This window comes from Macadamia integrifolia, chromosome 2, assembly GCF_013358625.1.
Source record: "Macadamia integrifolia cultivar HAES 741 chromosome 2, SCU_Mint_v3, whole genome shotgun sequence".
Classification (NCBI taxonomy): Eukaryota; Viridiplantae; Streptophyta; class Magnoliopsida; order Proteales; family Proteaceae; genus Macadamia; species Macadamia integrifolia.
Window position 1 is genome coordinate 26,693,444 of NC_056558.1, and position 20,786 is coordinate 26,714,229.

At 39.3% G+C, this 20,786-nt stretch overlaps 1 protein-coding gene across 5 annotated transcripts; it reads left to right on the plus strand.

Annotated features, from left to right (window-relative positions):
* The first annotated feature begins 5,266 nt into the window (after nt 1-5,266).
* LOC122072318 (F-box/LRR-repeat protein 14) lies at nt 5,267-13,612 on the plus strand. Of its 5 annotated transcripts, XR_006138380.1 has the most exons (4): nt 5,267-5,470; nt 6,275-7,752; nt 9,535-9,707; nt 10,714-13,612. XR_006138380.1 is itself a non-coding variant. In XM_042636914.1 (3 exons), exon 2 carries the CDS (start codon nt 6,331-6,333, stop codon nt 7,732-7,734), a length of 1,404 nt encoding a protein of 467 aa, XP_042492848.1. In that variant the 5' UTR covers nt 5,267-5,470; nt 6,275-6,330; the 3' UTR covers nt 7,735-7,752; nt 9,535-13,612. The 5 variants fall into 5 exon arrangements, 4 of the variants coding, with proteins under 4 accessions (XP_042492848.1, XP_042492851.1, XP_042492850.1 ...); XM_042636914.1 differs by having other exon boundaries at nt 9,535-13,612; XM_042636917.1 differs by having other exon boundaries at nt 9,576-13,612.
* Nucleotides 13,613-20,786: the final 7,174 nt, after the last annotated feature.

The following is a 20,786-nucleotide window of genomic DNA, read 5'->3' on the forward strand; positions in this document are numbered from 1 at the left end:
TAGCACTAAAACCAAAGACTTAGTAATGTTGCTTAGGTGGATGTGATTTAAAATGTATATGGCATGTAGTGCATATGATGTGTTGTGATGTGTGGACTGTTGTGTGGTCCATCTTTCTACTTACTGAGCTAGTGAGCTCATCCCACGTGTACACCCCTTTTTAGATGATTTTGTAGGTCATACATCTGAGGAGCATGGGGTGGGTCCCACAGTCAAGTTTCCTGAAGAGGACTGGTGGACCCCTGAGGAGTTAGAGCACGGCGCCGACTGCTCGTGTGAAAGTTGTGCTGCAGGACAGTAGTTCTGAGGTCGTGTTGAGCTCCACTTCTGAGGCCGAGCTGAGCTCTTCTATATGATGCCGAGCTGGGCACGACCCTTGACGCCGAGCTGAGCTCCAGCCTTGATACCGAGCCGAGCTGTGTACTCTGATGGTTTGATGATTTCCTGTATATACTTGATATTTGAATTTTATTCTTTTTGTGTATATATCATGCCTTCGGGCCCAAATGTATATAATTATTGTATCACCATTCGGGTATCAAGTATATGGGATTTATTCACAGGTAAAACTTAGTCTTCCGCTGATCTGATGAACTTATGTTAGAGTGCGTATGCTGTGGTGGAATACAGTATCTGATGATCCTGGCAGGTTTGGGTTAACCGGTGTTAACTCGGTCACCGCTCCGGTTCAGTGTGAACGGGGTGTGACAGTAACTGTCCTTCAGGAATGTTTTTTTTAGATATGTGAAATCTATGCAGATTCACTATTAGCCATTCACTTTGGGGACCATTACTATGTTCACAATCCACTTAGGGTAGTAGATGGGCCTGATGAATCCCGCCTCTATGAGTTTGTCCACCTCCTCATCTATCTTTGCCTATCTTTCAGGAGCGACCATTCTCTTCTTTTGTTGGATAGGCTTCCTTAATGGATCAACACTCAGCTTGTGCTCGATGACTTCCAGGTTCGCCCTTATGAACTTTATCATCTCGTCAAGCTGGGTGCCCTTAAAAAAAGCTCCAATTTGAACTTGTCTGTCACTATCTCCTTCAATGATGTCCACTAGCACAATTTCTTTTTCCGGCTCACCTCACATCGAGTTGGAATCATCTCGAAGATCCTCAATTGCAATAGCAAGGCTTCTCTTGATTTTCTCTTTCCCCAAAGGCTATTGGCATAGCACTTTTAGGTGTCTTCTTGATCTCCTCGAGCCTCTCCGACTGTTTTCTCCTTCGAAAACTTCATTTTAAGGTGGGCTATCGAGACAATTGCACCGAGGTTGTTCAAACCAACTCTACAGAGGATACCATTATATACAAATGTGATGTTGACCACCATGAATTCAACTATGACTGTGGAGACTTGGTCCCTAGTCTTTACTATTAGTGCTAGCTTGATCGTTCCCTCTACTTTAACCAAGTTTCCCGAGAACCCCTGTAGGGGATAATCAACCCTCCTTAAATGTTTGTCCTTCAACCCCATCTTCTTATAGGCATGGAGGAATAGGATTTCAACCAAGTTCCCATTATCCATTAGCACACGATGGATTCGGCATTTGGTGATTTTCACAGTGATGTAAGACATTGTCGTGTGGGACTTTTAACTTCTACTAGATCCTCATCCAAGAAGGATATGACCTGCCCTGTTTTCTTCTCCTTGTTTGATCACTTGGTTTCATTAACACTTCGTGCATAGGCTTTGGCCTTTCGGGCTGATGTCTAGCTCTCTCCGATGGTGGGTCCTTCATAGATTCGATTTCTCCCTTGAGATGCCATCAATCATCATTGTCGTGACCATGATCATTATGGAAATGACAAATCTTGTTCATGTTCCTCCTTTCGGGATGGCCCTTGAGCTTGCCTGACCATTTTATATGGTCCTAATCTTGTATTTGCATCAAGATCTATGTTCTCCTTTGGGAAAGAGGAGTATAGCTCTCAAATATTTTTAGCGGGCTCTTGGGTCGATCAAAATCTCTGTTGAATCGACACTCGTGCTTTGTCTCTCCTATGGCGTTTTATCTTTGGCCTTATTTTTGTTAACCTTTTCGCCTGCTTCCTCATTGCCTTCCTCTATGGCCTTCGCCACACGAATATACTCATCACAACGGGCTTTCAAGTTAGCTAGATCTCATGGCTCTGTTTTTGCGAGGGACAACTTGAGGTACTTATCTTTGATTTTTCCTAAAACGGCTACGAACTCCACATTTGTGTTCAGGTCTCTTACTTCCAGCTTCTCTTGATTGAAACGCTTCATATATGCTCGGAGGTACTTGCCTTTTCATTGCTTTATGACCATTAGGTCTACTGAGGTCATTGGAAGTGCCTTACTGCTTGAGGAGACCCTTATGAAGACCTGGCTCAGCTCTCTAAAGGTATGAAGACTTTGGAAGAAGTCGATTATACCACATTCTGGCCACCTTCCTAAAGGTGAGAGGGAGTACCAGCATATGATGTGCTCAGAAACTCAATAGAATTGCATCGCAATCTTAAAGCCCTCTAGATGATCTACTGGGTATGTGGTGCCATCATATGTATCATATTTCGGCATTCTAAACACTACAGGGAGAGGGTCTCTCATCACTTTTTCGACTAAAGCCATACTATTGGTGAGCTCTAGCTCCATGGCTCCCTCCCAATTCTGTGAGACCCTTCTGACTTCTCCTAAAGGTCTAGAATCATTCACTTCAGGGACTCATCGTTCTCTTTATGACGGGTTTCTTCTTGCTGAGCCACTAGTGTTGTAGCCTTTACTCCTCCAACTGCATCTGGCTCCTTTCTTACATGATTACGAGGGTTGCGGCTGGAATCAGTTGAGCTTGAACTATCGTGAACATCCTTATGGTCCTGTGATGCATGAATGCTTTGGTTTGGAGCCACCTTATCATGTGCTTGAGCGACGGCTCTAGAAACCTCATGAATGGTACCCTCCAACCAATGAACTTGTTGTTGTAACTCATCGAACTGTGATCTTGTAACAGGCATTTGACCCCTAGCCGAAGCCTGAGGGTCAGACTATGTGTTACTCTGATCACCATCGGGTCAGCTCGCCTAGAGGCTCTGGGATTGTTAGGTTCTATAGCTTGGCCCATCACTAGCCTGTTCCATAGTGACATGGTCCACGGCCAGAGAAGGTGGAAGTGTTGAATTCAGATACATGTTAGGTGCGAGGGTGGTAGTCTTCTTTCTCTAATACGTCTTTTTCACCATATCAAGCTACTGCTCATCTCTCTTCCCACAGTCAACACCAGTTTTTTGCATCAAAAAACTGGTCGGTGGATATTTCCATTCTGCATAGGTAGATTAAGTCAAAAGAGTGTTGGAGCGTACTTTGGGGGGACTCTCTGACGCTCCAGTTAGTCTTCTTTGCAACAGTAATGAGCAGGGGTGAGAAGAGGGTAGTATAGAATGAAAGAGTCAAGTGTCTATACGTTAGGGTTCTTTTCCTATTTATAGTATAGGTTTCCTTTAGAAGGTTAGTCGCTTCTCAGGTGATGTAAAGGCTAGATTCTAGTTCTTCCTTGACTAATCTTCTTACTTGGGCATGGGGAGTCTTCCCTAAGTGGCTTACCCTCATTCTCAAGTTTAGGAGAGGTTGGGGTTGAGGATGAGTGTGTCATGAGCAAGTGGTGGGTATTATGGGAACTCCACAATCTAGCGTGCTTTCCCTTCTTCTGACAGCTTACAATTTGTATAATCCTTCATGCCACGTGGTGGGCATCTAATGGTATGATGTTTTTGGGTATATTAGGAACCTACGACATCTTAGACTTAGGCTGCTTGATGGAGTCTACATCCATTCTTAGCCAATAACAACCCTATCTTCTTAGGATCAAGAAGATCTCTAAGAGTTTCGATGAGTAAAATTGCCTTGGCATTGCTGACTTCCTAAGCTATAAGTAAGAAGACCTTGTCATTTTGGAAGCATAAAAAGGAGTCCCTAAGATATATATATATATATATATAAAGAGAGAGAGAGAGAGAGAGAGAGAGAGAGAGACATATTCCTTATGCAAGCCCCTTGCAATTGTGAAGACTTGAGCTCCTCTAAACCCAAGCATAATCTACTCCAACGTCCCTACACTCTTTAAGAGATTTAAATCTAGGTGAGCTTTCTTTTGTTCAGATTTTACGTTAGTTAATTTCATCTCCTGCATTATGAGATATCCTCCAAACAGTGAGGGTACATCATTATGGTCCATCGATGCCATGAATTGGAGTATGTTTCTTTAGTTGTCGATGGTGCTTTTTATACCATAATGTGATAATATTGGTTTGGTTTCATCTGTGATATTTTGGGATTTTTCTATTTACTTTTTCTACTTTTCCTCTAGTTTTCATATTTAGTTGACAAGTTTTATGATTTATACTCATTATTTTTCAAGTTTTTACCATCAGTAGGGTGGCATAGTGGTCGAAGCTGAGGTTAGAGACGTGAACCACACTTTTTTGAGAACAAGCCCAAACTTGAACGCAGAATAGGATTTTCTTGTGTTCTAGAACGAATGAGGCCCGTTCTTGACACCATTCTGGGAGTCTAGAATCTGAATGTAAACTAAACAACATTTTTCACATTTCAAAATGTATTCTTGATCTAGAATGCACTCCAAGAATTCATATTAAACACAGCCTTAATATCTACCTATGTATAATGGGACATGACATAGGTGCCAAATAAGTTGCCACATGGTAAACATAGTTGCAAGCAGGGAATGAGGTATCGGTATTGGATTGGAGGTCTCAGTTGGATCGCATCGGTATCGGTCTCACCTGGCCTCAATTGGATCAAGTATCAAATCAAGGTTAAAATCATAAAATAAAAATTAATGAAACATAGGGGTAAAACAGACCGATATGAGTCGATACAGATTCAGTACCATATCTGATTCCCAAGAGTTAAATCCTTGGTTACAAGTACCAAATCCAACTCCTCTCCAAAAAATTGGGCGTCAAACCATTTACCTCGAAGTCATCTAGCGGCTAGGATGACTTGGACACGGATCCCTAGGTGTTGGGATGAGTGTCCAAGTCACTCCAGCCATTGGATGACTTGGAGGTGAATGGTTGGATGCCTAAAGTCATTAGAGAAGACTCGAATCTGGGACTCCCATCCCCATCCTGATGTTGGGATGCGTGTCCAAATCATTCTACCCGTTGGATGGCTGGGAGGAAATGATTGGCGTTGGAGAGAATCTAATAATAGGCAATCAAGTAAAGGGTATTTCAGTAGTTTTACTTTTAGAAACAAACCTTCTTCTGAAACATGAAAATTCTGGTCTCCTGGAAGAACTTCTCGGTTTCACCTCTTCTTCTTATAAATATCTCTCTTTTCCTTATATATCTGTTATTTTCGGTAATTCACGAATAAGGGATCTCAAAATCTTGAATCGAAGTATCAATCAAACAAAGCTCTAAGATGACGTTGACGTTTTGCGAAACTCGCTAAATTTTATGCTTTCTTCCACTTCTGGTAAGCCTTTACCCTTTTCCTTTGCATCTGATACTTATTTGATTGTAGATCTTGAATTTGTGTAGTCCCTTTTTAATCGGCGAATTATAAGATTTTAATTTTCTTTTTCTTGTACGGATTTCCTTAATTCATTGTGTGGAACTTATCTGAGTAAATTTGGCTTTTTCAACTCTTCTTTTTCCTGTTCGACGAATCTCTCTGAATCCCACCCTTCTGGATCGAATGGTGGAGCTTCTATTTTTCTGTCTTCTTTCATATTTGAATAAGATATATGAATGAGCGGATTCAGAGAAACCCATTTCTAAATAAGCTACGAAAGGGTGACTTGTACATCTGAATTTTATTCGGGTTTCTGTTAATTTTTTGTTCCGATTCCTGTATATGTTGTTTCATGAGGGCAGTCTAAAAATTGGGCTTTCTTCCGTTGGAGGGGGTATATCTGCTAAATTTCTGGAAAGAGAAAAAAGAAGGATTAAATAATAATAATAATAATAATAATTGTTCTGGCTGTTTTGTGTAATCAAAGTTCAGGTGCCTGAACTGGAAATTTGGTAAACTTGGAGTGACGATACATAACGATACATAATTGGGGCAAAAGAATTTCTTCTGGTTTGATGTTTCTGAAGAAGGGGTGAGGGGATGCTTTAGTTGCTTTTTCCATAAGTGGGATGATTTGAAAAATTGTTTGGAGTTGTTTGTGTTCCTATTCTCCCCCCCCCCCTCCCCCTTCCCCTCCCCCTCCTTTTCTGACTGCATTTCAGATTTGTACAATAAAATAACTATTTGATTTTTCCCTAATTTCAGGTTGATTCCAGCTTCTGCTTTTTTTGGTGGGAGGGAGGACACCCAATTTGGTTCCAATGGAGGCTCTACCAGATCAGTTAGTTTGGGAGATCTTGGGTAGGATCAAGAAAATTGTAGACCGGAATTCTGCATCTTTAGCATGCAAACGCCTTCATGAAATGGAGAAGGAACAAAGGGAATTTCTCCGTGTTGGTTGTGGATTAGACCCTGCAAATGAAGCTTTAACCTCCCTCTGCAACAGATTCCCCAACTTGAGAAAGGTGGAGATAATTTACTCTGGTTGGATGTCCAAGTTAGGAAAACAATTAGATGACCAAGGTCTTCTCGTACTCTCGAGGTACTGCCCTTCTCTTGTTGACCTGACTCTAAGCTACTGTACATTCATCACAGATGTTGGCCTCGGCCACCTGGCTTCTTGCTCAAAGCTTATGGCCTTGAAGTTGAATTTCACCCCAGGGATTGGTGGATTTGGTATATTATCTATCGTTGTGGGCTGCAAGAACCTCACCACCCTCCATCTTATCCGATGCTTAAATGTGAGTAGTGTTGAATGGCTAGAATACCTTGGCAAGCTTGAGACTCTTGAGGATCTATCAATCAAGAACTGTAGAGCAATTGGAGAGGGTGACCTTGTTAAGCTTGGACCTGGTTGGCGGAAACTGAAACGGTTGCAATTTGAGGTTGATGCTAATTACAGATACATGAAGGTTCACGATCGCTTAGCTGTGGGCCGATGGCAAAGACAATGGGTCCCCTGTGATAATATGGAGGAGCTTAGCTTGGTTAATTGCCTCATCAATCCTGGAAGGGGGCTTTCTTGTGTTTTGGACAAATGCAAGGCCTTGCAGAAGCTCCACTTAGACATGTGTGTGGGGGTTAGGGACAGTGACATTGTGAGCTTAGCCCAGAAATCAAACAACCTCCGGTCTATCTCGCTCCGTGTCCCATCAGATTTCTCACTCCCCCTGTTAATGAACAACCCATTAAGGTTGACAGATGAGAGTCTGAAGGCTATTGCACACAACTGTTCTATGCTGGAATCACTGAAGATATCTTTCTCTGATGGGGAGTTCCCTTCTTTCTCTTCCTTTAGCTTAAGCGGAATCCTAACTTTGATCCAGTTTTGTCCAGTTCGTGTTCTAGCCCTTGACCATGTATACTCCTTCAATGACAATGGGATGGGGGCTCTCTGTTCTGCCAACTATCTTGAGACCCTGGAACTAGTCAAATGCCAAGAGATCAGTGATGAGGGACTGCAGCTCGTGGGACAATTTCCACGATTGAATGTTCTAACACTCTCAAAGTGTTTGGGTGTGTCCGACGATGGACTAAAGCCACTTGTGGGGTCAGATAAATTGGAGGTTTTGACTGTAGAAGATTGCCCTCAGATTTCTGAGAGGGGTATTCAGGGGGCTGCAAGGTCTGTCTCCTACAAGCAAGACTTGTCATGGATGTACTAAAGCTCCTTGGTTCCTAAGGTTGGTTGGGAAATAATGCCTACTGCTCTGTGTGGTCTCATTTGCATTCAAAACATATACAGTAACTGAATTCTTCAGAAGCTTCTCCGTAACTTTGTCGTATGTAGCAGTGTACCATATGTCTTGCTGTAACAAATTTGGTTCTTGTTTGAAGTCCGTTTGTATGTGAACTACTTTTCCATTCATCTCATTTATCTTGAAGCAATTTTAAGATTATAGACAGTGTAGACTTCAGCTTCCAGTATAGCCATATCATTTCTGAATCTCACACTTCTCACCAAAATTTGGCAGTGTATCTATTTCCTTCCCAGGCTAAAACTTTAGTAAAAAATCCCAAACATCTAACTTAGGGCCTAGAACAAAATTCAGAAGGCTATGGAGCAAAAGTAAAAAGGTTTAACAACTAGGGAGAATGTTCATACATGAGACCATAGTTTTTAAGGCGCTGGTAAGGCGACGCCTTAGCAGTGCCTTGGCGCTGATGCGGTCTAGAGATGGTAAGGCAGTGCTCCACCTTAAGTGAAGTGACGCCTTATGGGTTTTTTTTTTTTTTTTTTTTTTAACACATTTTAAAATTACTTGATGAAGATTCCAAATATAGATTTTTTATTGGTAGGTGTATAGTTTTGTTAACACTTGAGATGTATGGAATCAGCTTTACTCCACTAAAAATAAACAAAACAAACAAAATAAAAACCCGGTTCACAAACAGGGTTTGGATTTTGTCAAGGGTTTTAAGAAAGGGCTTTGAGAAGGAATCAAGGAACAAGGAAGAACCACTGATCCAGACGACCATTTTGCTCTAGCAGCGGTGAGCTTCATTCTGCTTTTACATGAGTAGAAATATAGTGGATGACCTTAGGGCTTAGGCACTCATTTTGGCATCATAGAGGTAAGTATAATAAATACTTGTATTTTTTTATTTCTTTTCTTTATATTTATAATTTTGTTTCATAATTATGTATTTATATTATATGTTAATATGATTGATGATTGATGATTGATGATTGATGATTAATGATTGATGAAGATGAACTTAGTTTATTCACTTTATTGATTTGTTTTCTTGATGAATATCTTACATTGGTATGAATATGAACTTTTAATATTTATTTAACATATGAGTAATAGGATTCAACTAGGATTTGAGCCAAATAGATTGGTTCTATAAAAAAATTACACATGAACGCTTTAGGCGATAAGGCAACGCTTTATGCCCGCCTTATCACTAAGGCGCTCCGAAAGACCCTTAAACGCCTCCGTCGCCTTACCGCCTTAAAAACAATGCATGAGACTGAGATTTGAGTTCCAGTTAATTTTCTGTTTTGCGACATCATCTTATCTTACCCTTGGAGAAAAAGTTCTGGCAAAAAAGAAGTATCCTACTGACTAAAATGTAGAATTCTTGATTCTTGAAAGGTAGTCCAGATAATTTAGATATAATTTTCAACCAAACTTACCCGAACAAAGGAAGTCAAGAGAGACTTCCCATTTTATTTTGTGAATTGAACTGTCTGAAAGATTCTAAGGGGAGTTTGGAAAAAGGAATACACTTTTTTTCTGCTAACGACGGGTATCCAGGCCTTCGGCCTAACTAGTCCCACGGACCCAAGAGAAAGGAATACACTATCTAAATGAAGATGGTGCCTACCAATCATATATGTATATATATATATATATATATATATTTTTTTTTTGTTGTGTTGCTTGAAGAACAGTAATGAAAGTTAAATTCTTGAAATTTTAGACACTTGGATGATAGTGGACACTTTCTGCAAGTAGGTGTTTTGATGCTCTTCAAGTGCTTGGATATTCTGAGACAGGTTGAAGCCACTGTGTAGCAGAGATATGAAGCTGTGTAGTTTAGAGTTGCACTCTGATTTCCAGGAGGTGCTGCCAGCAAGGCTTGTCATGGATGCATTAGACATTTAGACCCGTGTGGCTCCCATTGTTGGGTAAGAAATAACGCCTGCTGGTCCCATTCCATTCAGAAGCTTTTGTTGTATGTCTACTTAAATGTTTTTACAGTTGGGAACTTTTATCTTAGGAGAAAGTTTTCTGCCACCAGTATCAAGAGAGAATCTTGTCATCCAAGGTGATTTGATTCTTTGATTGGACTCTTAGAATAGTGAATATCATCCTATTTACAAAAAAATCAAAATACTCTTTCTCAGTCCAGAGTGTCTTCCCATGGATTAAGTGGTTCTTCCTTCACCCACAGTGAAGAAATTCTCCTGCAACGAATTTGGTTCTATTATGGAAGTAACTTGTTTATCTTAAATACCAAGTCCAGTCACACCCTCTTTTCACCCTTTCTATCATCCATATTGCCAATCTACTTTATTTTTAAGCAAATGGTAAGACTGAACTTTCTCCATTGTGGTTTGTGTGGACTTTGACAATTTCGACCTGCAGGGAAATAAATAGTAATTTTTTGACATTACTTTTCTTTTCATAAAAAACTGTGGCTCTTTTGTTCTCCTAGCGATATTACTGATATTAAGTTTACACCTTTGTCAAAATTTCAAAGAATGTTAAGAAATAGGAGGAAAGTTGATACATCAGATCAAGTAGGATCAGTAAAAGGTAAGCTGGTGTCACACTCCAAAAATATAAACTATCACAATATTAGTGTAAATACTTGGTGAGATTTTGAAAGAAAAAAAAAAAAGAAGAACTATTGTTAGGACCTCTTCAAGAATATGATTCTTTATCCTAACTTGCATTTCAAAACTTTTGGGTTTCTTTGATTGACTCCATTGTAGGAACTCTTCCCCCTGGTTATTCTGAAAAACTTACTATATGTTTGATCAAATTAGTTAATACTCTATGCCATATTTCTATTTAATTGTGTGGTATGGAATCCCCCCCCCCTTTTACTACAACTAGAACCTTGAAAAACAGGTCCATTTGGATGACTCTTTGTATAAACGAAGATTAATACAGTTTTAAATTGTGAAGGTCAATACGACTATGATGAAGCTTAGTTGAGACAAGAGACTACTATTATGGAGAACGAATTTGGTTTTATGCCAGGAAGATATACAATAGAAGCTATTTACTTGGGAGATTCATGGAAAACTTTAGAGATTGCTAGAAGGGTCTCTATATGTTTTATATTGACATAGAAAAAACTTATGATCGAGTCCCTAGATAGTTAATCTGGTAAGTACTAGAGAAGATTAGTGTTTCAAGTAAATATGTGGACATAGATAAAGATATGTATAATAGTGTGGTTATTAGTGTAAGAACAGTGGGGTGTCAATGTAGAATTCCCAATTACAGTAGAGTATATCAAGGATCAACTTTAAGCCCTTATTTGTATTCCCATATTATAAATGACCAAGACATTCAAGATCAGGTTCCTTGTTGTATGTTTTTTATTGATTATATTGTTTTGGTGGATGACAAAGGCATGGATTAACATCAAGTTATGGAGATCAACCTTGGAAATAAAACAAAAATAGAGTATATGATGTGTAACTAAAGGATGGATAATGAGGTGGTGTATATTGATGAAAAAGTAGATTTCACAAAATGATTATTTTAGATATCACCAGTTTGATTTCATGTTCCTAGGAATCAGACCAACCCCAATTGCCCCCCAAAATCAGGAATTGCAAAGCATAAAAAATCTGCTTTCACTGCTTCGAAACAAAACTCGTGAAGCAAATCACTTACGAAATAGAAGGGCCCCCGATGTTTTTTGGCAAACTCACCGGATACCTCTTCAAGAAACTTTTTCTCAATTTTCTCATGCTATGGAGACCTCCTCAAGGTAAAACGTCTTCCTCTCAAATTTCCCATGGAGTCCTCCACAAGGAAAATGTCTTCCTCATCTAAAATTTCTCTCAAGGATACCTCCACAAGGAAGACTTCTCCCTTATCTCAAATTTCTCCATAAGTGACTACCACAATGAAGCCTTCTACCTTCTCTAAATTTTCTCCATAGGAGACTTTCATAAGACGTCGTCGTCTTAGTTTTCCCAAGATTTTCAAAAGCTTCAATAGATGTGGAATCATTATTCAACGTCTATGCTCTCTCTCTCTCTCTCTCTCTCTCTCTTTATTTGCCCATTGCTGCTTTATATAATGTTTGGGATTTGATGCAATCGTCATTGCATTGTTCAGTACAAAACTTTGGCTTTTAGTTGTTTAAGGATTATAATGCATAATCGATAAGGATTACCTTCAATCAATGTGTAGTGGGTAGCATCTTTGCTATACGTTTTGGAGGATTCCTTCCCTTCATTGCCTATCTGCACTAATAATAAGCAGAACATGAAGTATTGCATCAACGAACAAGAGAAATAAGAGTTCCCATCTTAGACGCTTGACTTGAGAGCAAGGAAATAAAAAAAAAAAAAAATACAAAATGTATAGCAGACATCCATCACTCCTCATCAAAATAATTGAACTTTATTGAATGGGTTTGTAAATCAATCTGCCTTCCCCTGTAACCTCCATGTTTCTTCTTCTTCTTTTCATGGCAAAAATCCCTTCCTCTAACATGGCCGATGACTTCTTGTGTTTTTGCACCATACCCAGTGTCTACACCATCCTTTGCCCAAATTCCTTCCTCTACCTCGAAGCTTTACTTTTGTCTATTGTTTGCTGATTTAAACCAAATTAAACTGTATTCATATTAGTTCATGACCAAATGTTATCTTATACAATTTTTTTTTAGTTGTTTGTGCAAATGTAATGATTGAATGTGTTATATTATGTGCATATTAGAATTTAGATAAAATAGAAAGTACTTCAATCAATGAAGTAGAGTCAACAAAGTGGACAAAAACTGAAGTAGATGGCTATGTTTCTATAAAAAAAAAAAATGATGTTCCAAATGTGAAATGACAATTTTGTAATTATTAGGTTATAGACAGAAGTGATTTTCTTAATTTCTTCACCAATTTCTGATTCTGATATGAGTCAATTTTAAAAGTACTTCCTTGACGGTTTACCAATGGTGATCTTGATCTTAGAAATCACAAAATAACAAAAAAATCACTTCCAAGCAGAATCAGTGAATTGAGGACAGACGTGTTATCAATCAGGCCCTAAATCTAGGTTGATGTGGAAGTTGAGAAACGGGACTTGTATTGATATTTGGAAGGGTAGATGGCTTCTCACACTCCTTGACTTCAAGATTCAACATTCATTGCCTCCAAGATTGCCTTCTGAAGTTTGTGTCTGATCTTATCGATTCGAGATCGTGCATGGTTTTACAAGTAGTGGTGTGGTAATTGAGTCTCAAGGTACAAAACCTCACATTCTTCTAGCCTTCGTTGTTTGCCATGATCTTGGTTTGCAGCAGTGGTCTTACCCCTTTTTCGGCTTTTCGAAACATAGTCATTCTGAAAGTGTTTGTTTCCTTAGGGGTGGAAAAGTGAGCAAACAACCCAATTTCCCTATCAGCCCACGTGGCAGACAACTTCTCCCACCCTATGCCTTCTCAAAGTCCTCTAAAATCGGTACTACTCTGGTGGAAGTCACGAGGAATTTGCAACTTCTCTGTCTCTCTCTCTCTCTCTCAGCGCAATCTTGGTTCAGGGGGGACCCAGTTGCACCGATCAGCAGCGAGCCTCGTCTCTACTTGCCGACTGGAACTCTTACGCAGCCTCCAAAGCTTCAGAAGAGAGTGGATCGTCTAGCTTAGGTATCAACCTCAAAGCCGCTGTAAGGACTGCCAACGATAAGGTTGTCCGGACTTCTAACGTATAAGCGTGAATCTTGAACAACGATGACATTTTGGCTTTGAGTCTCTCTCCACCCCCCCTTCCACTTTTACATTTTTTTTCATGTAGTGGTTCTTGAGATACTCTCTCACCTTCCTGCTTGGGTAGAGACGATTTTGACAGAAGAACACACAAAAATATTTGGCATGAAAAGTAAACCTCCAAAAAGAATATCAACCATTCTTCAGTGGGTTGCAATCTCTTCGATCAGGATTCAGGAATCGAATTGCAATCGGTTCGATTCTTCAGCGGGATGCAATCATTAAAAAAAAAAAAATCAAAGAAGATTATGATGCTGATGTGCAATCGTTGCAAACCGCCATGGATCTCTCACTCACCTTCCCGGAATTTACCAGGCCCTAGATCGCGTTCTTTCCCTCTTTCTCTTTCCTTCTCTCCATCTCTCTCCTCCAACCAAATGTTGTTGGGGTGGGAGATATTAACTTTACTTCATTTTTATTTCTTCCGGCTTTTCCCATTAACATGTGGGTACCATATTGACAACATTTCCACTCCCAACTCCCCTCTAAACTAACGGGCCCAAAATGAATTAAAGTGAAACTTTGGCGTTACATTTTGAGTTGCTTGAGGGTATCGCTAATGGGGTGGACCATACTCTTCTTGTATCTGATTGTCAAGAGTTTGATGTAACACCCGAAATTGAAAGCAGCTGACCTCAGTCTTATGGCCCAGTTGGCATAAGGAAGTAGGCTGCTTTGCTATAGATCTATATGTACAGTAGTAAGAGAGAGAATTTGGCTGATTTATTAGCCAAGGAAGAAGCATAAAATAGCCAAATAGCAAATTCGGTGGAACAGTAGCAAAGAATAAGAAAAAGAATAACGAAGAGAGGAAGGAGAAGGAGAGGGGGGGTTGTTGCACATGGACTGCAACTGATTTTTCTGCTGTTGCTGCCCCTATTGCTACTGCGGAATCTTCATTTGTTGCTGTTTTTGGTGCAAGCAAAGGCCACAAGCTGATGCCATCTTGCTGCTACATAGGGCTGCTACTAATTCAAACTAGGAAGGTTGCTACTACCTAGCTATACAGAGAAATTGATGTTGTACACAGCTGGGTTGTACGATTAGAATCCTCTTGCTGCTGTATAGACACTTAAGAAGGTAAAAGTCTTCCACCTTAATTTTTGTACAGTATTTCTGTTAAGTAGGAATAAAATTCAGCTTGGTTCCCAAGCATGCAGCCACCCAAAGTGGGAAACATGGACTGTAAGAGTGGGGTTTGGGTTAAAATTCTGCCATAGAGACTAACTTGATTGTAATTCTTGATGTACTCTTATTGTACATGTAATTTAAAGTGAGGTACAGACTTAAATTGTCCTACAACCACCCAAAAATTGGGTTTGAGCTCAAAAGTTAGGGAACATATTCTTAGACCTGAATCTGCAATCCTAGGGAAGAAAATTGGGGAATCCCATAAGGCAGAATTTTAATTAATGTAATTGGGAGTTTCGGGTGTTGTAAAAGGACCCTAGAGGCAGTAGGGAACCTTCTCCATGTTGCCATGGTCAATACCCATCGGCCATGAGCAGCTCAACCTAAGGAAATTCACAGAACAACCTCTAGGAGTGTAGAAAATTCTCCAGAAATCAACCCACCGATTGGGCAAGCAACAAGCCAATTGTCTCCTACCGGTTGGGGTGTCTTAAGCCCAATCAGCCCATGTTTTGACTTGTTAGTACCCTACCCCTTGTGGGTCATGTTTCCTAACTTTTTACCCAAATTAACCTATGAGTAAGGGTAGTTCGGGGGAATTTCCAAGACTTTAATTGAGGTTAGTATGTGGGTTGTTGAGGGTTGTAAGGTTCAACATGGAATCTATACCAAGTCATGTTACGAAGTATAAATAATTAATATGATGTATACGCAGTACCGTGAGCCTAGAGGTAAGGGGATGTGTGTTGTATGATGTGTGATAAGTGACAATGGTTGTAACATTGACAGTCTGAGACACAGTATGACTGAAGGGGGGAGGATCCGATACCGTGGGCTCAGAGGTCGGTATTACAGTGATGGCCACCAATGTATGATTGGATGCTATGGATGTGATTGATGCATATAGAATGCTTATGGTTAGGATTTGCAGACCCTGGTGCTACACCCCTTGCCAGTAGGGGTTAAGTATTGGTTAATCCTAATGGATGGTATATTTGTAATGCAGCACGACTGACCGATGGATTTTCTGGGACCGTGGCTGCCCCACAGCACTGGTGATTGAGGGGATTTCTGGGATCATGACTGTTCTACAGCTCGGGTTATCGATGGGTTTTTGAGGACCGAGGCTGTAAGGTGGGGTTACCCATTAGGGGTTTGCGGGGTGATCAATGGGTTTTTTGGGATTTACAGGCTCCTGACTCGCAACTAGCTTGTATCATTGGGTGACCGATGGATTTTTCGAGACCAAGGATACGACCTATGTTGTAGTAGCATTGATACCCTATCTTGACTTAGTAATTGTTTGCTAGGTATTGTTTGTTAAAACCGGATCATGAGCATCATCTAATTTGTTTGAGCATGCATTGCATCATTTGTTTGCGTGTGCTTGCATGTACACCCTTCACAGGGCTTATGAAGCTCACCCCTCATTAATTACTCTTTTTAGATGGTGGAATCAGTGTTGAGGCAGGATTGGACTTTGACAGCGGTTGTGAGGCTTGTGTCTACGAGACATCAGAATGTTGATGGACATCACTTCTGTCATTTTAGTTCTTTTTTCTTGATGTATATATTTGTGGGATGTGTAATAGGTAATATTGTAACATGTGGTTGTTTAAAGACATGAAAATTTGTGTAATGTAATCTATCATTTTAGTAAATCACCAGTGTTATTTTGTATGATTTTATTAGCGTACTCTGATTTTAGTTGTGGTCTTGACGGCATTTGTGAAATTAAGATACTACATCTGTGATTCTGGAGGGTTAGGCTGACTGGATGTGGGTGTCCAGTGCAGTATACCCTGGCCAATTTGAAACAGAGTGTGATAGTTGATATCCTAAATCAATGATCACACAAGAAAGACCCCGTTCTCAATGCGGTATAATTGGGATATTATCTTTTTGGGTTCCTAGTTCATTAATTGTAAGTTTTCTTTTATTTATTTCTAGGGGGTCTAACCTTTCCACTCATTGTGTGGGTCCCACACATAGTAATGGAATTTGGGGGGGGGGGCAAAATACTAAATTCATTAAGAAAACTTAGCTATGGAATAATTCATGCCGAGGAAAGACAAGTTTATAAGAAATAAAGGAGGTAGGCCACCATGTTCTAGAGAGGTGGAACTTGGCAGCCCCACTCGCAAGAAAATGTGCTTCTTTATTAGAGGATCTAAGAATGAAGTTGAACACAACAGATTTAAAATCTATGGCTAAAGCTAAAATATCATCCATAATGGAACATGTCGCCCAATCCAGTGATGAGGACATCCCATTTAGGGCCCCAATTAGATCTTTGTAATCTGAAAACCCTGCAACCTTCAAGAAACCAGCATTTCGGGCAAGTAGTAGAGCATCCCAAACTCCTTCAGCTTCAACTGCAGCTGCTGAAGATCCCCAACCGAACTTACATTTTTCCACAATAAACTTTTTACCTCTATAAAAAATGATAACTCATCTTCCTCCTTTCTTAGACTTCGAATTCCTAGCTCCATCAAAAAACACCAACACAACGTCTGGTGCAAAAACAGGAAGGCTTAATTAGAAGTGCAATAGGGAGAAAAAGGGTTCCTACTACACAAATGAGGATTAAATAAGCAGTGGGAACCCAGTCTACCTTCTTTCACTGTATAATGGAAAGCTGAAACGGTGGCAGTTAAACATGAATTTTCAAAAATAAACACGACCTTCTTCCTTGATTTCCAAATTTATCATAACAAAAAAGACCACTGGATGTGGCAGTCTCTTTGATCGGGACAGTCCTTAAACTTTTCCAAAATGAAGCTTACCAAATCAATAAACTCAGTCCCATGAAAGGTAGAGGGATCTAGACGGAAAGGGGATACCTGTCAACATGATGCCGCAAGGGAGCACCTAAAAAGAGCATGGACCACAGCATAATGAATTGATTTCCCAAAAAAAAAAAAAAAATCAAAAACAAAACAAAACAAAAAAAATCTTTTTAGCCTTTTTATGGTTTTGTGTTATCTTAATTTGTTTTTAAAAAAAAAATAAGTTCCATAAATGATATCAAATATTTGCAAAAACGAAAATATATAAAAAAATAAGAACATAGATATATCACATACACTCTTGGACCAGTCAATAATCGAGTGGTCGAGCATACTACACACCAAGCACATGGACCAGCCACTAGTCGTCTGGCATACAACACATTACCCTTATGGGCCAATCAATGGTCGGGCAGCCAAGGCGTCTCGAGCACTTCCTAAGACCTCGACCTCTCATACCTCATGTATCAATGACCCCTCAGAATGGCTAACCAGGCTTAGATGATTTCTTAACCACAGACCAACAAGGCTATTGTAGGGTAAGATTTACTTGATCATCAAGCAGCTAAAACCATCACCTCTGGTTGAGTATCACTATCACTAGCCTCGAATCCCAATATGGATCGAGAGTATAAGAGTATTGGTCCAAGCGAATCATTTTTAAATTTATGCCCGATATAGAAACCCAGTATAACATGATCTATATCATATCAATATCGATATCAGCAATGATTGATACAACCATGGTTTTAGAGCACGATATCGAAATGGGTATCAGTCATCCCCAAAACGTTATGGTATAGGAATGGATTAGTATTGTATCGCACATGTCGAACAAAAGTACCCCTACTTTACTTTAAAAATTGATTTTTTTTTTTTTAACTCCTAGTGCATATTGTTTAACCGATACGATATTGACAAGGTAATCAAGAATGAATACTTGCCAAACCATTACATATCGAGCGACCTATATAGAACCATGGATATAGCCACCAATACTGGTACGTATAAACTTGTCTTTTCCAATAGGTTGAAAGAAGTGCTCAGGATTTTGGTAATTTTGAATCACAAATAAGAGATTTATGGAAGAAATAAATATATGGTCATTAGAAAATTCCATATAATTGGATGATCTTAACCACTAAGTATATGTTAGAAAATTATCAAAAGAAGAAGAGAAAAAAGTATCCATAAAACTTCTCAATATCAAATTTTAAAAGACAAGAGACAAGAGGGTCGGTGAGTGCCCTTCTTGATACAAATTTGCATATTTCCCCACATAAGGTCTAATGGAAACCTTAATTTGTTTAATTTTTTAAACCTATGTGCAATGTTTGAATGCACACAAAAGCCACTATTAGTCGGTATGAATTAAAGAAAACATTCTAGAAATATTATAAACCTTAAAATTGTAAAACAAGGTATCATATTTTTTTGGTGCACTGAGAACTCCACAAGTGGGAAAATTCAGATCGAATTCTTTCCTTTCAATTCCGAGTTTTCAAGTAGAACATTTTTAAGAGAAATTTACCACGCCACCCTAGAGAATGCCATAATATTAAGACCACCCCCTCTGTTTCACCAAATTATTCTCAGACCCCTTACCGTCAGTCACCGTTAAGGAACTATATTTTACTTTGAATACCAAAATTCCCTTATTGAATTGGAAATACCAAAAATACCCTTACCAAAAGGTAATAGTTCTTTACCCAAATCGATAGGTTTTCGACCCAATTCGAAGACCTAATTTACCATCTCAAATCGCCGTTGTTGAACCACCAACGGCAGCTTCAGCGATGGACGACGGCAACCTTGTGGTGACACAAAGGACCTCGCGGCGACCAACAGCACATCGCGGCAAGTAAATCTATGCTTTTTCTCTACAAGAGACAACCAACACTTCGCAACTGGAGCTCGTTGTAATTGCTGGAGTTGCAGCTTTAGTTTCTGGCCTGAAGTTCTATCAGGTAGGACAGAGTATTGAGAAAAAGTTCAAGAGAAGGTTTGTTTCTTTTATTTGGTTTTTTAGGGTTTAGAATTGTTTGGCTGCAGTGCTTATGCGAATCTGCTCCTCTATAACCTCTGTTATGGTCCTTCCTTCCTTCCTTCCTTCCTTCCTTCCTTCCTTCATTTCACTTTTTTGGTTTAATTTTGTTGTGTCTCGTATCTTGATGTGGAATTCTTTCAACGTTTTCGCTGAATTATGCCTTGGATCATTCTGGCTGGCTTTGCATCATGGGTTTTATGGTATTTATCTGAAATCTAGGAATCTGTATGAGGTTTAGTGAATTTGTGTTTCCTAAGGTGAGTTTGGGGTCTGATATTGTCATTAGAAATGTTAGATGACCATAAATAGTGTGTTGTCTACATCTTAGGATTTGCTAGTGCATGCATCAGATAACAATTCAAATAGTCACATGGATTCAGAGTTAACTAGGTTGAAACATTAATCTTTATGCTTTCAAACCTGGAAAATTTTCCAAAATAGCATAAAAGCAATTGTGTTTGGCAAATGGTCAAGGTTTCCAGTTCAACATGTCTAATTTGTCACAACATCATGATGTCTGGTCAAAATATTTGGAACATGGTCAATTCCTATGATGCACTGAAGCTTTAATCTTAGTGGTGGATGCTTGAAGATTTGACATTTCAGTGTGATTGATTAAATTGGGGTGCGCTGGTCATGTGGACTGGCATTAGCATGACAATGACATAGTTAAAGAGTGGAAAGAAAACAGAGTAACCTAAGGTCCACCTTAATAGCCTTCGCGGTTTTGGTTTTCAGTTTCCCTTTCATTTCCTTAGTTTCAGCTTGATTCATTGGTCTTATGAGCTCACTTAATAGTTTCCCTAAACTTGCCAAAATTATAGAATTCATTTATGCTCTCCAAAATTCAGAGGTCTAAGGAATCTATAGTTCTAAATCCTCTGCTCTCAAATCCTATTTTTGGCTTGTTTTCCCAATATATTGTCCAATTCACACCCATCTATGATTTAATTTGGAATTGTTAGAGAGTTGGACTAGACAGACCATGTTGGCATTGGGTCATCTAAGGGGACATCTTGAGTGAATTGAGTAGACAACCCTTGAAACAAATGAAGTTGATGAATGGGGGACCCTAAATGGACCAAACTCATTTTTACAAGAAGCTTGGGATCTTAGCCAATTGGATCTTAGATTCTACTAGTGGAGAGTGTATCCTCTTCCCTGGGACATTGCAAATTTATTTAATACCCATTTCTTGATAATGTGTCATATACATGAATGATTCTTTCTTACTTTCTTTCTTTCTTTCTTTCTTTCTTTTTTTTTTTTTTTTTTTTTTTTTTTTTTT

Excerpts from the sequence above, each read along its gene's own strand:
- LOC122072318 (XM_042636914.1), top strand. The coding sequence starts at position 6,331 with ATGGAGGCTCTACCAGATCAGTTAGTTTGGGAGATCTTGGGTAGGATC.